The sequence below is a fragment of the Podarcis tiliguerta genome (genome assembly GCF_965153285.1).
Source record: "Podarcis tiliguerta genome assembly, chromosome: 12".
In the NCBI taxonomy this organism is placed as follows: Eukaryota; Metazoa; Chordata; class Lepidosauria; order Squamata; family Lacertidae; genus Podarcis; species Podarcis tiliguerta.
This window is the reverse complement of record NC_139545.1, coordinates 60,101,070-60,113,892: the sequence shown is the minus strand read 5'-3', so window position 1 is coordinate 60,113,892 and position 12,823 is coordinate 60,101,070. Positions and strand designations below refer to the sequence as shown.

The window sequence follows — 12,823 nt, the reverse complement described above, 5'->3', positions numbered from 1 at the left end:
GGACTACTGCAATGCGCTCTACGTGGGGCTACCTTTGAAGGTGGCTCAGAAATTGCAATCACCGTATTTTCTACTCTATAAGACTCACTTTTTCCCTCCTAAAAAGTAAGGGGAAATGTGTGTGCATCTTATGGAGCGAATGCAGGCTGCGCAGCTATCCCAGAAGCCAGAACAGCAAGAGGGATTTCTGCTTCCACTGCGCAGCGATCCCTCTTGCTGCTCTGGCTTCTGAAATTCAGAATAATTTTTTTCTTGTTTTCCTCCTTTCCTAAAACTAGGTGCGTCTTGTCGTCTGGTGCGTCTTATAGAGGGGAAAATATGGTAATCCAGAATGCGGCAGCTAGACTGGTGACTGGGAGCGGCCGCCAAGACCATATAACACCGGTCCTGAAAGATCTTCATTGGCTCCCAGTACGTTTCCGAGCACAATTCAAAGTGTTGGTGCTGACCTTTAAAGCCCTAAATGGCCTCAGTCCAGTATACCTGAAGGAGCATCTCCACCCCCATCGTTCTGCCCAGACACTGAGATCCAGCACCGAGGGCCTTCTGGCCTGTGAGAAGTGAGGTTACAGGGAACCAGGCAGAGGGCCTTCTCGGTAGTAGCGCCTGCCCTGTGGAACGCCCTCCCTTTTTAATATTCTTTTGGAAGCCGCCCAGAGTGGCTGGGGAAACCCAGCCAGATGGGTGGGGTAAAAATAATAAATTATTATTATTATTATTATAGTTGTAACCTGCACCTACACAGAAAGGGAGGCATTGAAGATTACCACCAAACTCTTGTCGGAAGGCACTGGCAATTCTCGGAAGGAATGGGAGTTCTGTTTTCCATCTGGACTCCGCCCAAAACGTTGGTCTACAAAAGCCACTGAGGATCCCAGAGAATCAAAGCATCACTCTCCAGGGAATCGCAGAGATGAAGGTTCTGGTCCTCACCCTCTTCTGCCTCCTCCTTGCAGGAAATGAAGCCAAAGTGCTTGAGAGATGTGAACTGGCTAAGCGTATGAAACAGAATGGGATGGGTGACTATCATGGCATCAGCCTGGCTGACTGTGAGTTTGCTCTTCCTTTCGCTTCAACTTTGCAATTTCTGGTGTTTTAAGGGCAAAGCTGAAATGGGGACTTCTTTTCGGGAAAAGGTTCACACACCCTGCTGCAGTGGCGTAGCGTGGGGGGTGCGGGGGGGGGGCAGCCGCACCGGGCGCAACATCTGGGGGTTAGGGTTAGGGGGCGCAAATCCACGGGTTAGGGGGCGCAAATTACTTGCCTTGCCCTGGGTGCTGACAACCCACGCTACGCCACTGCCCTGCTGCCCATCAAAATGTCCCAACTTTCATTTGTTGTTTGTGCAAATTTTTATTTAAGGCCATGGGGGGGGGGGGTAGACGTTACAGGCAGCTTCCGTAGTGAACATTGAAAGAAAGTTTTTGAATTATTCTGTTTCAAAATGCTGCAAATTTGACCAAAAAAAATGCACACCGAGCGTATACCCAAATTGTAGCCCTTTTCTTGTCCACTTTGTTCCAGGGGTCTGCACTGCTTTTTATGAAAGCAGATTTGACACCAGTGCCGTTGGGCCAACAGACTCCGACGGCAGCCGTGACTATGGAATCTTTCAGATAAGCAGCCGCTGGTGGTGCGACGATGGACATCGCCCAACCGCCAACGGGTGTAAAACCTCCTGCAATGGTGAGCAACTTGATACTGCAGGGAATGCTAGCTCCCACTTCTTTAATTCAGTTCACATTTGAAGGTGAATCTACCTAATTTGCACTTTCTGAAATAATACACAGACAAACACACTGCACATTCTCCGAAACTCACACTTCTAATCTTGCAATGCACTTCTCAAGCCAACTTCATTGGGCACAGTATGCCTACAAATAGATATATTTGCAAAAGTTACATGCAAAAGTACATTAGATTACAAAAAATTGCATACAAAGCTGTCATTCAGGAGAATTTCACACTAAAAAACTGCTGAATTTACATGAAGACTTTTTAAAGAAAGAAATCCCCAACCTCTCTCCCTCCACCCCCAGGTGTCTCTGTCCAGCTCTCAGGACTGTCCTTAGACAGTGGTCCCCAATGTTTTTGGTATGGTGACCCACAAATCCAAATTTGCAAGACATGGTGACGACAGATTTATTGTCAAATGAATTTTGGACCTTAGGACTTCCATAAATGCTGGTACCATTATCTTAATAAATTTTAAAATGTGCCTCCCACACTTCTCTCTTCCTGTGCCCCCATCTTTGTTGAATTTGTGATGAACTTTTAATGACAGAGTTAATAATAAAAATTAAAACAACATAATGAAATTCAAAATGTTTCACGTAGTATAGGTTCCATTTATTCATTTGAGTTAAAGCCATTGGAGTGAGCACAGGAAAAATTGTAGAGAGTACAGTCATTGCTGCTTTCCTCCCCCCCCCCCCCAACTTCATGTTTTCCATGGGAAGCCAGCTGTGCCCTGTTTGGCCTGACTGTGCCGCTAAATATTGTTTTTACCTGCAAACATACACACTGGTACTGCTGTTGTTGAATAACACCAGGGAGTACTCCTTGTACCAGGAAAATCTATACAAGGTAGCCAGACAATACTATTGCATACACACAGAGCACACACCTCATCATCATCATCATCATCATCATCATCATCATTTATTTATACCCCGCCCATCTGGCTGGGTTTCCTCAGCCACTCTGGGCAGCTTCCAACAAAAGAGTTAAAATACATTAAAACATTAAAAGCTTCCCTAAACAGGGCTCCTTTCAGATGTCTTCTAAAAGTTTGGTGATTTTTCTCTTTGACATCTGGTGGGAAGGCGTTCCACAGGGCAAGTGCCACCACTGAGAAGGCCCTCTGCCCTGTTCCCTGTAGCTTTGCTTCTCGCAGTGAGGGAACCGCCAGAAGGTCCTCAGAGCTGGACCTCAGTGTCCGGGCAGAACAATGGGGGTGGAGATGCTCCTTCAGGTATACTGGACTGAGGCTGTTTAGGGCTTTAAAGGTCAGCACCAACACTTTGAATTGTGCTTGGAAACGTACTGACACATACAGACCACAGACATACAGACAAGTTTTGTGTCTCTTGCTCCACCTTATACACTCAGATATGCCTCTCTCTCTCTGCTCAGGCACTTGTCTTCCTCTCTCTCATGCACCACATGTGCAAGCGTGCATCCCTCTGCCCTCACCAGCAGCGTAGTGTGGGTTGCTGCCCCCTCCCTGGTTGGGGTGGGGGCCAGGGGGTGGCACGCAGAGCCCCCAGAGGGTGGACGGAGCCCGCCCCCAGCAGGCTCTTTGACTGCTGCCTCCATCCACCTGCCCACCAGACCAACCTGCCTGCCGCTGTGCCTCCGCTGCCAGGGCTCAGTGCCTGTCATGTGGATCTTCTTCTTCTTCTTCTTTCGCTTCTTCTTCTTCTTCTGTGGCAATCACTCGTAGCCGAGTAAGATTGTCTACCATAAACATGGTTTTAACAGTGAATTGTAGAGGCCAATTCTGGATCCACATGTCCTTCCACAGGGGGGACATTGCTTTCTGGGCAGGAGTTGATCACGGTGAGGATTGGCCAAGCGTGCCTTCCTCTTAGCACGTTTCTCCCTTGTGTCCTGAGTTCGAGTGTCTTCCAAGCCCAGGACACCTTTGGTCAAGGCTGGTCTCTAGCTGCAGCGCTCACAGGCCAGGGTTTCCCGAGTGTTCCCTGCTGCTCTGCCTCAGCCGCCAGGGCTCGGTGCCTGTCATGGGGATACCTGATTGCACACCCCAAAAAATGTGTGCTGGGGCGATGACCCCTCTGGCTCCTCCACGCTACACCTCAGCCCCTCTCTCACACAGACACACACTGCCCTCTTCCCTTCTGACCACACATTCAACCCCTTTTTCTCACTTGCACAAAACAACATGTAAATCTGTCCCTCCCTTCTTCCATCACACACACATCACAAATACATCTCTCCCACCTCCCTCACACAACTTGCACATCTCTCTCGCAGTCACACACGCATTACTTGAGCGCTAATATCCCAATTCTAAAAAGCATCTTCATAGGGCTAAAGAACCACCTGCCAGCAGCGCCACCTAGTGGGCAGCAACACCCCTTACCATCCGAGGAGACCTCTGCCTCTTACTTCTCCAGCCCTTTTAAAAACAAAACATCCCAGCGCAAGGCAAAGGAGGCCCCTGCTTGTGGCTGATGGATAGCAGAATCCTGAATGTGCCGGGGCAGCCCTGCTGCTCCTCCCCATCCCACCCCTGCCATTTAGTCTTCCTTATCATGGGACAAACAAGGCACTCACAGCATGCAGGGATCACTGTACATCTCCTTCCTTCCTTTCATTTTATTTCAAGTAATCTGGAGGCGGGCAGCTGTGTGAAGAAAGGTCCTGGCACTCCTTACCAAAGTATTCCAACGGGGGGGGGGGGAGCACTGAAGAACCCACTTCAGCTGGTTTGGCTGCCCACTTGCAGGTCGGGACCCACAGGCTCTGGCTCTGGGAGAAGGCAGACCCCCTTTGGGGTGTTGACGCTGTGTACCCCTTCAAGGCAGGCCCAGGTTGTAGATATGTGTAAGTAAACCATCTAATATTGGTCAGATTGGCCCCCTCCAAGGATGCAGGTCTGGGGGTGGGGTGCAAAATTGTGCCTCTCCACTCTGGTTCAGAGTGGCTCGCATCCCACCAGGCCATCAGCGTGTTCCCCAGACCACTGGGCAATCCAGCTCCTTACCCAGGGTTCGAGGGACAGGAAGGGTGTTGATGCAGGGCAGAAGAGGAGGCAGCCAGGGGCATAGCCATGGGGGGCAGGGAGGCAGAAAGAAAGACTGAACTAACTGACCAATAACGTCCCAAAAATGGAACTGCTGTGTCCTTGACCTCTGACATTTGACCTCTAACCCTCTAATTCAGGCTTGGAGTTGGGTGGACCTCTAGGAAAAGGCATTCCACAGTTCTTAGGCAGCCTCGGCAACCTTGGGGGTGTTTGTATTCTGGGGTTTGCATTTTAGGAATCCCCAGTAACCTCCTTTTCTTTCTGACAAATCTTTGCCAGCGTTCTTAAATGATGACATCACAGATGATATCAAATGTGCCAAGAGGATTGTCCTTGACCCCCAAGGGATGAACGCCTGGTAAGTGCTAATATCTCAGTGCTTGGAACATTCAATACCTGCCAAGTTTTCTGCTCACATAACTGTGTAGAGGAAGGTGGTTTCACTTGACTGTTGTACAGCTGGCAGCTAAAGATCCTTCCCCAATAGGAACTGACACGGGCTAAAGATGCTTCCTTAAATGTACAGCCAGTAGTGCCCTCACTGCTCTGGGACCCTGCTGCCCTTCTCCACTTCCCCTGAGTAACTGGCAGCATCACACAGTGCTGGGAAGCCAGGAAAAGACCGCAGCCCCCCCCCCCCCACATCACAAAGCCAGCCACCACTGTGTGCAGCAAACACTTGGTAGCTGTCTTGGTGGGGATTTAAGGAAATGATTTGGCAACTGAGCCAATGTGGAGTAGTGGTAAGAGAGGACCTGGGAGACCAGAGATCAAATCCTGACTCAGCCAGGAAGTTCACAGGTTGACATTGAGTCAGTCACTGTCTCACAACCCAGCCTACAGTGTTTTTCTAAGGGGAAGAACCATGTATGCCACCTTGAGCTCCTTGGAGAAAAGGTGGGGTATAAATGTAGTAATAAATAAATTGGAATGCAGGAAAGGAGGAGACAGTCTGAGTTCTGTCATGGGCTGGAGCCAAGTCCTGGGGCAGATGGTTCACTTCCCAAGTTTGCTTGGAGGTCTTTCACAGAAGGCTATCAATGCTTAGCAGCCACAATGACTCTGTTCCACCTCCTTTGTTAGACACAATGTGCCTCTGAATGTGCTTCTCACTCACTGGATCATCACCTTGTCGTGGTGTGTGGGCTTGCACGTTCCTATGACCGTTGGGAGCGAGGCAGTCGGGAGTCTCGTACTCCCAGCAGGGTCCCCCAAGGCGGTAGGGTCAAAGGGGAGGAGCTAGACAAAGAATGGTCCAAGAAGTCCTCAGTGGCAGGACCGTGAAATCTGGAAGCCCCTAGTCATGAACCGGCACATGGGAGGTGGATACAGATTCAGTTGCTCAGACTCAAGGAATGAGGCAGTTGAGCAGCTCGACAGCTGTATCCATGACTGAGCAGTAAAGTTCCATGGGATGGGATGGGAAGCAAAATTTTGCTAGAAGGGCACCATGGGCTGTTAATAGGTAGACTTCCCGTTGACCGCTTAAACTGATCATCAGCATGAACAGAAAGAATGACCCTGCAGCTGACACAAATGCCTCACTTGGAAATGTTGTGGAGCTTTTAAAGAAGATCCACCTCACTTGTAGTTAGTTATCCAAGCAACAGTCACGTGGCTTCCCTTGCTTCATTTTTTGCTCTTATTCTGACTTTTAGGGTTGCTTGGAGGAATCATTGCAAAGGAAAAGATCTCTCAGAGTGGACAAAAGGTTGCAGACTCTGAGTTCCATGGTCCTGAATGAATTCCAGCATTTCTCTTGAGATCCCCTTTGATGAAACATCTACCTACTGCTATATAATCAAAATCCAGCTGCTTCTTTCTGGGCTAGCATTGGCATGTTGTGCCCCACCCCATGGTGGAGGGAAATGGCCCTCTTTCTATATGAGGCAAAGTGATTATTATTCTTAAGTGTGTCTGGGGTGGTGAGTCATCTTGCTTTGGATTGAGAGCTTCTCTGCTTGAAAATCTTCAATAAACCGAACATAAACTGATACGGAAGGGGGGGGCACGTCTTCTTCACCTCCTTCTTCGCTACAATATATCCATTTATTTCCAACTGTCAATGACAGAAGGGACTAAAAATCTATAAATCATAGAAAATCAACGTGCCAATTTGCTCAATTTCTCTAGAACTCCATGACACCTTCCCTGTCCTCCATAATCCCTCAAGCAAGGTGTTAAGACCCTAATCCTGTCAAATCACTCTGCCAAGCCTTGCCTCTGGGCAGTGCCAGGTGGCAGACTATGCATACATGGACCATTGTCTTCTCATCACCGGTACTCAGGATGTGCTTATCTACACATATCTCCAGCTCTGCATATTCCCCCCTCCCTCCTCCATATGTTAATCCTGTGTAACCCAACCTCTTCTTAATATATTCATGATGTAATCTGTGTAACCCAACCTCTTCTTAATGTATTCATGATGTAACTGGGATGTATTTTGCACTGTATTCTGGGACATGGAGGGAAGTTTAAAAAGTTCATGTCACCCCTTTCTCGCTGTTCAATCTCGCCTTGAACCTTATTGCGCAATAAACATGGATCTTCTGCAGTTTGCTCCTGTCTCCGGCTGAACTCATTTTCCTCCGCAGGGACCCGCAGACTTAGTCCGACGAGCTGGGTGGCAGAGCAGCCTCGCACCCAGATTTTGCCGTAACATAAATAAATAAAACTCTTTTCTTGCTTGATTGTGTAGCAGGAACCCCCCCCCCCATCATTCAGTTTGTACAGACTTCACACACACTCACACTCACACACTACATACGCTACACTTCTGTTATAAATTCATAGAAAATCAACCATACATCAGATTTGCACTGTTCCACTTTTATTTTACTCCATGAAGGAAGGACTACAAAATGGGGAAGGTTTGATATACATGCCATCAACTACACTACAGACTCCCCTTGAGCATAGCAGCACATCCACAAGAGCCCTGCCCAGTTGCTATGCCAACCCTGATGGTCCTAGACAAAAGACCATCAACCCTGCATACACGAGTGGATTCAACACGGACTATAACAAAAGAACAGTGATTGGATTTCCCCTCAGGGGGCAGGAAACTGCAAGCTCCCCTTTGTCACCTGGAAAGTACTCATGGGGGGGGGAAGGAGGAACCAGCCAGGTGACAGGACACTCAGGTTACCACCACAACTCCTCCCTCAACCCCTCCTTTCTGTAATGTATGCATGATGTTTCTGGGGGTGGGCTTGACCTAGAGGAGGGGAATTTCAAAAGTCTTTATAAGGCCTTGCACACCATTGTTCTGGGTCTTTCCTCTCTCCTGCGAGTGAGGGGAACACCCTGCTGCAACAGTACAATAAAGGCCAAGCCTACAGGCTGCTGATTTGCTCCAATTTACTCTGGTTGGTGTCTTTACTTTTTGTCCAAGGGAGCCCTCGGATTTTTCCGGCAACAGTTGGTAAATAGAAATAACAGAATTAGGTTAAGCATCATCGTCTCATCATAATTGGCAGGGAGGTGCAGAGGCGTATCTAGGTCCCTTGCACCCGGCAAGGAGCTGTATGGGCACACACACCCCAGAAAAATCACTTCTCGCACATGTGATCTTGCCAAGAGAGGCGTCACAGTCAGTGCACTGTGGGGGGCGGGGCCTCTGTCGTTGACACCGGAAGTTCTCCCTCCGGCAATCTTTTCTATCTCATTGGGCGACAATCTAGAGCAGCTCGACTCCTCCCCGGGGCGTCACCGGGAGGGCACCGCCTCCGTCGCCCAATGAGGAGAGAGGAGCCGCTTGAGGGGCGGCGCCCTTGGCCAGTCGGAGGACGCGGCCTGTGCGCTTCCTTCCCCTGCCTCCTTTCCCCGCTCAGAACCTGCCCGGGGCGGGGAGACACGAAAGCGGCCCTCGAAACCTCTCAGGGCTGTCGCCAGGCCACGCCTCCGGAAGTCCGGCCTCGCTGCCCCGCCCACCAATGGCACGTGACCCGGGATCATAGAGTTGGGAGGGAATCCCGAGGGTCTTCCTTCCGGTCCCTGTGAGCAGGAGAGGCCAGAGGCGTCGGCGCGGGATGGCTCCGGCGGGGCTGCTGCTGCGGGCGCTGGCGGCTCCTCTGCGCTGGGGTAGGTGGCCGCCCGCCGGGAGAGGCGCGCCCAGTCAGGAGCCTCTCGGAGGGCCGCTGCTCCCCAGGCGGGGGGAGGGGGCTGGGAACGGGGGGGGGTGTTCTTTGCAGAGAGAGCCGTGGTCTCCCGAAGTGGGACCTCAGTCACCCCCGCCTGGCCTGGGCGCCGGGTGGGTCAGGTGTAGGGCAGGGCGCCCTCTCGGATAAGGCGAAGAACCCGAGGAGAGCCTTGCTGGACCAGCACAAAGGGGCCCATCCAGGCAGCATCCTGTCCCCAACAGGGTGCGGGATCGGAGCACCAGGGCAACGCTGCTTCCGCCCGGGGTTCCCAGAAACTGGTCTTCGGAAGCATTGCTGCTTCTGAGCACGGAGGCAGAGCACAGCCATCAGCAAGAGCCCTCTCCTCCTCTGTAAATTTGTCTGAAGTTGGTGGCCATCACTGCTTCCTGGAGGAGCAAGTTCCATAGTTTAACTGCCCTGCATCAAAAAAGTCTCCCTTTTATCCGTCCTGACTCTTCTAATGTGTAGCTTCATTGCATGTCCATGAGTTCCTAAGGAGAGAGAGAGACGCTTTTCTCCACCCACTCTCTCCATGCCAGACTTAACTTTATCAACTTCTACCATGTTGCCTCGTACTCACCTAAGCTAAGAGGCCCCAATTGCCACAGCCTTTCTTTCTAGGAGGGTCTCTCCATCCCCTTGATCATTTGGGTGGCCCTTTCCTGACCCTTGTATTTTTCTTTTGCCAGGAGCAGCTGCCCTCCCTCGCAGCTTCATTCTACCACCCTGGCCGGTGCTGCCACCCCCGAGCTGCCCTATGGCCACCCTCAACCAGATGCACCGCAAAGGCCGCCCCAAGCTGCCTCCGCCAAGGCCCGGCCCCACCAGTGGCTGCCCCCAGCTCAAAGGGGTGGTGCTGAAGACCATGATCCGAAAGCCCAAGAAGCCCAACTCGGCCAACCGCAAGTGCGCCCGTGTGCGGCTCAGCAACGGCAAGGAGGCCATCTGCTTCATCCCGGGCGAAGGGCACAACCTGCAGGAGCACAGCATCGTCCTGGTGGAGGGCGGGAGGACGCAGGACCTGCCAGGGGTCAAGCTCAAGGTCGTGCGGGGAAAGTATGACTGTGCCCATGTACAGAAGAAGAAGTGAGCCCAGACTGGGCCAGGCACAGAGCCAACTGGGCTTGCGCTTTCACACGCAGCTTCCAGAAGCCTCCAGGGCTGTGGATTGCAGTGATGGAGGCAGAGCAAAGGATTTTGCACTGGGAGAAAACTTCCATTCCTGGAGACTTGGCTTGGAGGGTGCCTGGAACTCTTCCAGCTGGATTTTTTCAAGGCAATTGGCTGCCTCTTCCTTCTTATAGGTATAGATGGCAGATTCAGCATGCCAAGAGAATGAGAATTCCAGGGCATGGTGTGGGGGGGAGGGAAGGTTTTGTGTTCCTAAATAAAGAGTGCCATGATAACTTCCCAGCCTCAGTCTTTTGGAGAGATGGATTCAAAGCCGCGTGCTCCTCTTAGAGTGCTCCATTGCAGGGGGTTGGACTAGATGCTGCCTTGGGTTCCTTCCAACTCTGCAATTCTACACTCACGCTTGCCCTGGCCTGCTTCATACTCAGTCTCTCCTGTAGTTTCCCCAAATAATCTTTGAACTTATGACTGTCGGGGACATTCCCAGATAGCTTAATTTGGTTGGAATTATTTTTTGGGATAACCAGAAGGAAACTAGATCAGCACGGTTCAGCATAGCTTCCCATTGATCTTTTGCTCCTTTGCAGTGGCAACTCTGGGCAAGGCCAGAGGCTTCCTGAGGTGGCGTGAAGTCTACGTTGGTTTCCTTTCTTTTAGGTCACAGCTAGATGTCTCTCCACCACCACAGCAGATGCAAGCTGCCTTCATATTCTGTGACTGTGTGTGCCAGTAAAGGGAAGCACACCAAACCATTAGTCTTCCTTCATTTCCTTTCCTTTATCCCTTCTTTGCTGTCAACACCATACAATTATGAGACAAAACACAGAATAGGGATTGAAAACTGGACAATGTTAGTAAAATCCTTTATTCTCTTAACACTAGTCTTGCTGGATTCCAGACTGTCCATACTTATCATTTGAAATGGGTGCTCCTAAGAGAAGCTGTTTCTGATGCTTAGAGATCACCCTTTGTCAGGTTTAAGGATTGTGACCATCTTCAGAAACAGGAGGCAAAAATTCTGTGGCAGAATCCCAGCCAGTTTTGCTTTTGTCTTAGGTATCCATCGTTCGCATAAAGGTGTTGCTGGATGTCCCTGCAGAGTCTGCGGTGGCCCTTTCACTGTACCCACACATAGCTGTCAACATTTCCCTTTTTTAAAGGGAAATAAATTCCCTTATTCCGAATAGGATTCCTTGCAAGAAAAGGGAAAAGTTGACAGCTATGTACCCACAGCTTGCCTTGTTGTTGTTGTTGTTTAGTCGTTCAGTCGTGTCCGACTCTTCGTGACCCCATGGACCAGAGCACGCCAGCTTGCCTTAGGGCAAGGCAAGTCTCCTTGGACAGAATGGCCACAGATACAGCAGCGACTCTTGCCCTTCTTGAAGCAGCCTGGTAATACTGATCTCAAATATTTGCTGGCTTGTTCTCTCCTTTCTTTATTAGATTTTATACCTAGATACTGTAATTCCCCTCAAAACCTTGACCTGGCTAGCTATGATTTTGCCTCACTGTGTGTGCGTAGAGGGCTGGCAACTGCTGTTACGGTGGCATCTACTAGGGACAGCTGGAAGCACAGGTTGTGGAAAATCAATGGCAGCATGGATGCCAGCTCCTCTGTGCTTAGCTGCTGAGAAGGTGTTTTGCCTCAACGTTCAGCAGTAGAGAAATTGCACCCACCTCAATGGTTATAGCTACCCAAGCGCAGCATCCCAGCGAGAGATTTTCTTGCTGCAACAAAGGTCTTGCCACAGTGCCTTCAAGGACCATTCAGGGGCAAGAGGCATGCAGAGTGGGGATGCTCACTGATGTAACAGGATGTGCCTGTATCCTCTTTGCTGGTTAGACGAGCGTTGGATCATTACCCAGCTGCTCTCTGCCCAACCAGACCCAAAGACCAGTCACTTGTTTGGCCAAAGCCAGAATGATGGAGCAAGGTCTCTTTTCCCCACGTCCGGCTGAGGAGGCAGAAACTGGTCTCTTCTACTGACTTGCAACTCTCCCTTCCTGGAGCATCTGCTGCTGCCGCTGCAGCAAGCGCCTCCTCCAGTGCCCCATAGCAGGACTTCTCTGAGACAGGTTGGAAACACTCCTGGAGGTGTAAGGAATAATTGTAATTGCTGAGGGGAAGACACCCCTCACATGCTCAGAGGCACTCTTGAGTATCAAGAATGGGCAGAAGTTAACAGGAGGACAAGTTGGCTGCACTGATGGGCAGCAGGGAGAGGAAACCCCGTTTCCCTCAAATGTGAGAATCAAGGTGCCTAACCAGTGGCTCTCCTCAGTTCAAACACTCTGGCTGATGGTCAAGGATGATGGGAATTGTAGTCTGTCATCTGGCAATCCACTGGTTCTCCACCCCTGCTCTAGAAAATGTGCAGTGGGCTTTGGGGGCGGACCTCTGGGCAAGAGAGCTTGGCAAACTCTGGCAAACTGAAGCAGCAGCAGAACCCCTCGTCGCTGAGGACAACCGCAGGCCCGGGCTTTGGGGAGGAGGGGGCACCAAGGGTCTTCCTGGGTGGAGAGGGGCTCCCCACAGGGCTCAGGCGCTTGCCAGGGGCAGAAGAGGACATACAGCACTCGGGCAAGAGTTCCCAGCCAGAGCTAGGAGGGCAAGTCGTTTTATGGGGCCGGACTTCATTTTTACACATTTCTACAGTGAGCGGTCTTTAAAATATGTTTCTGGGCGTGAGGAATTCAAATTTCTTAAGTTTGTGACTAGATAACGTTTAGCTTTGCAAATCTACATTTGATTAAAAAGCACATCAACTGCTTTCGG

General features: G+C 50.6%; 2 protein-coding genes across 2 annotated transcripts; both read left to right on the top strand.

Moving 5' to 3' along the window:
• The first annotated feature begins 880 nt into the window (after positions 1-880).
• LOC310661069 (lysozyme C, milk isozyme-like) lies at positions 881-6,762 on the top strand. Its single transcript, XM_083406831.1, has 4 exons — positions 881-1,049; positions 1,525-1,686; positions 5,051-5,129; positions 6,430-6,762. The coding sequence occupies exons 1-4, from the start codon at positions 914-916 to the stop codon at positions 6,494-6,496; spliced, it is 444 nt and encodes a 147-aa protein (XP_083262957.1). The 5' UTR covers positions 881-913; the 3' UTR covers positions 6,497-6,762.
• A 1,761-nt stretch (positions 6,763-8,523) lies between these two features.
• MRPS12 (mitochondrial ribosomal protein S12) lies at positions 8,524-10,322 on the top strand. The gene is made up of 2 exons (XM_083406998.1): positions 8,524-8,857; positions 9,606-10,322. The coding sequence occupies exons 1-2, from the start codon at positions 8,806-8,808 to the stop codon at positions 10,004-10,006; spliced, it is 453 nt and encodes a 150-aa protein (XP_083263124.1). The 5' UTR covers positions 8,524-8,805; the 3' UTR covers positions 10,007-10,322.
• The last annotated feature ends 2,501 nt before the right edge of the window (positions 10,323-12,823 follow it).

Excerpts from the sequence above, each read along its gene's own strand:
- LOC310661069 (XM_083406831.1), top strand. The coding sequence starts at position 914 with ATGAAGGTTCTGGTCCTCACCCTCTTCTGCCTCCTCCTTGCAGGAAAT. Across the intron at positions 1,050-1,524 it reads TGGCATCAGCCTGGCTGACT|GGGTCTGCACTGCTTTTTAT; the intron begins GTGAGTTTGCTC and ends ACTTTGTTCCAG. Across the intron at positions 5,130-6,429 it reads CCCCAAGGGATGAACGCCTG|GGTTGCTTGGAGGAATCATT; the intron begins GTAAGTGCTAAT and ends TCTGACTTTTAG.
- MRPS12 (XM_083406998.1), top strand. The coding sequence starts at position 8,806 with ATGGCTCCGGCGGGGCTGCTGCTGCGGGCGCTGGCGGCTCCTCTGCGC. Across the intron at positions 8,858-9,605 it reads GGCGGCTCCTCTGCGCTGGG|GAGCAGCTGCCCTCCCTCGC; the intron begins GTAGGTGGCCGC and ends TTCTTTTGCCAG.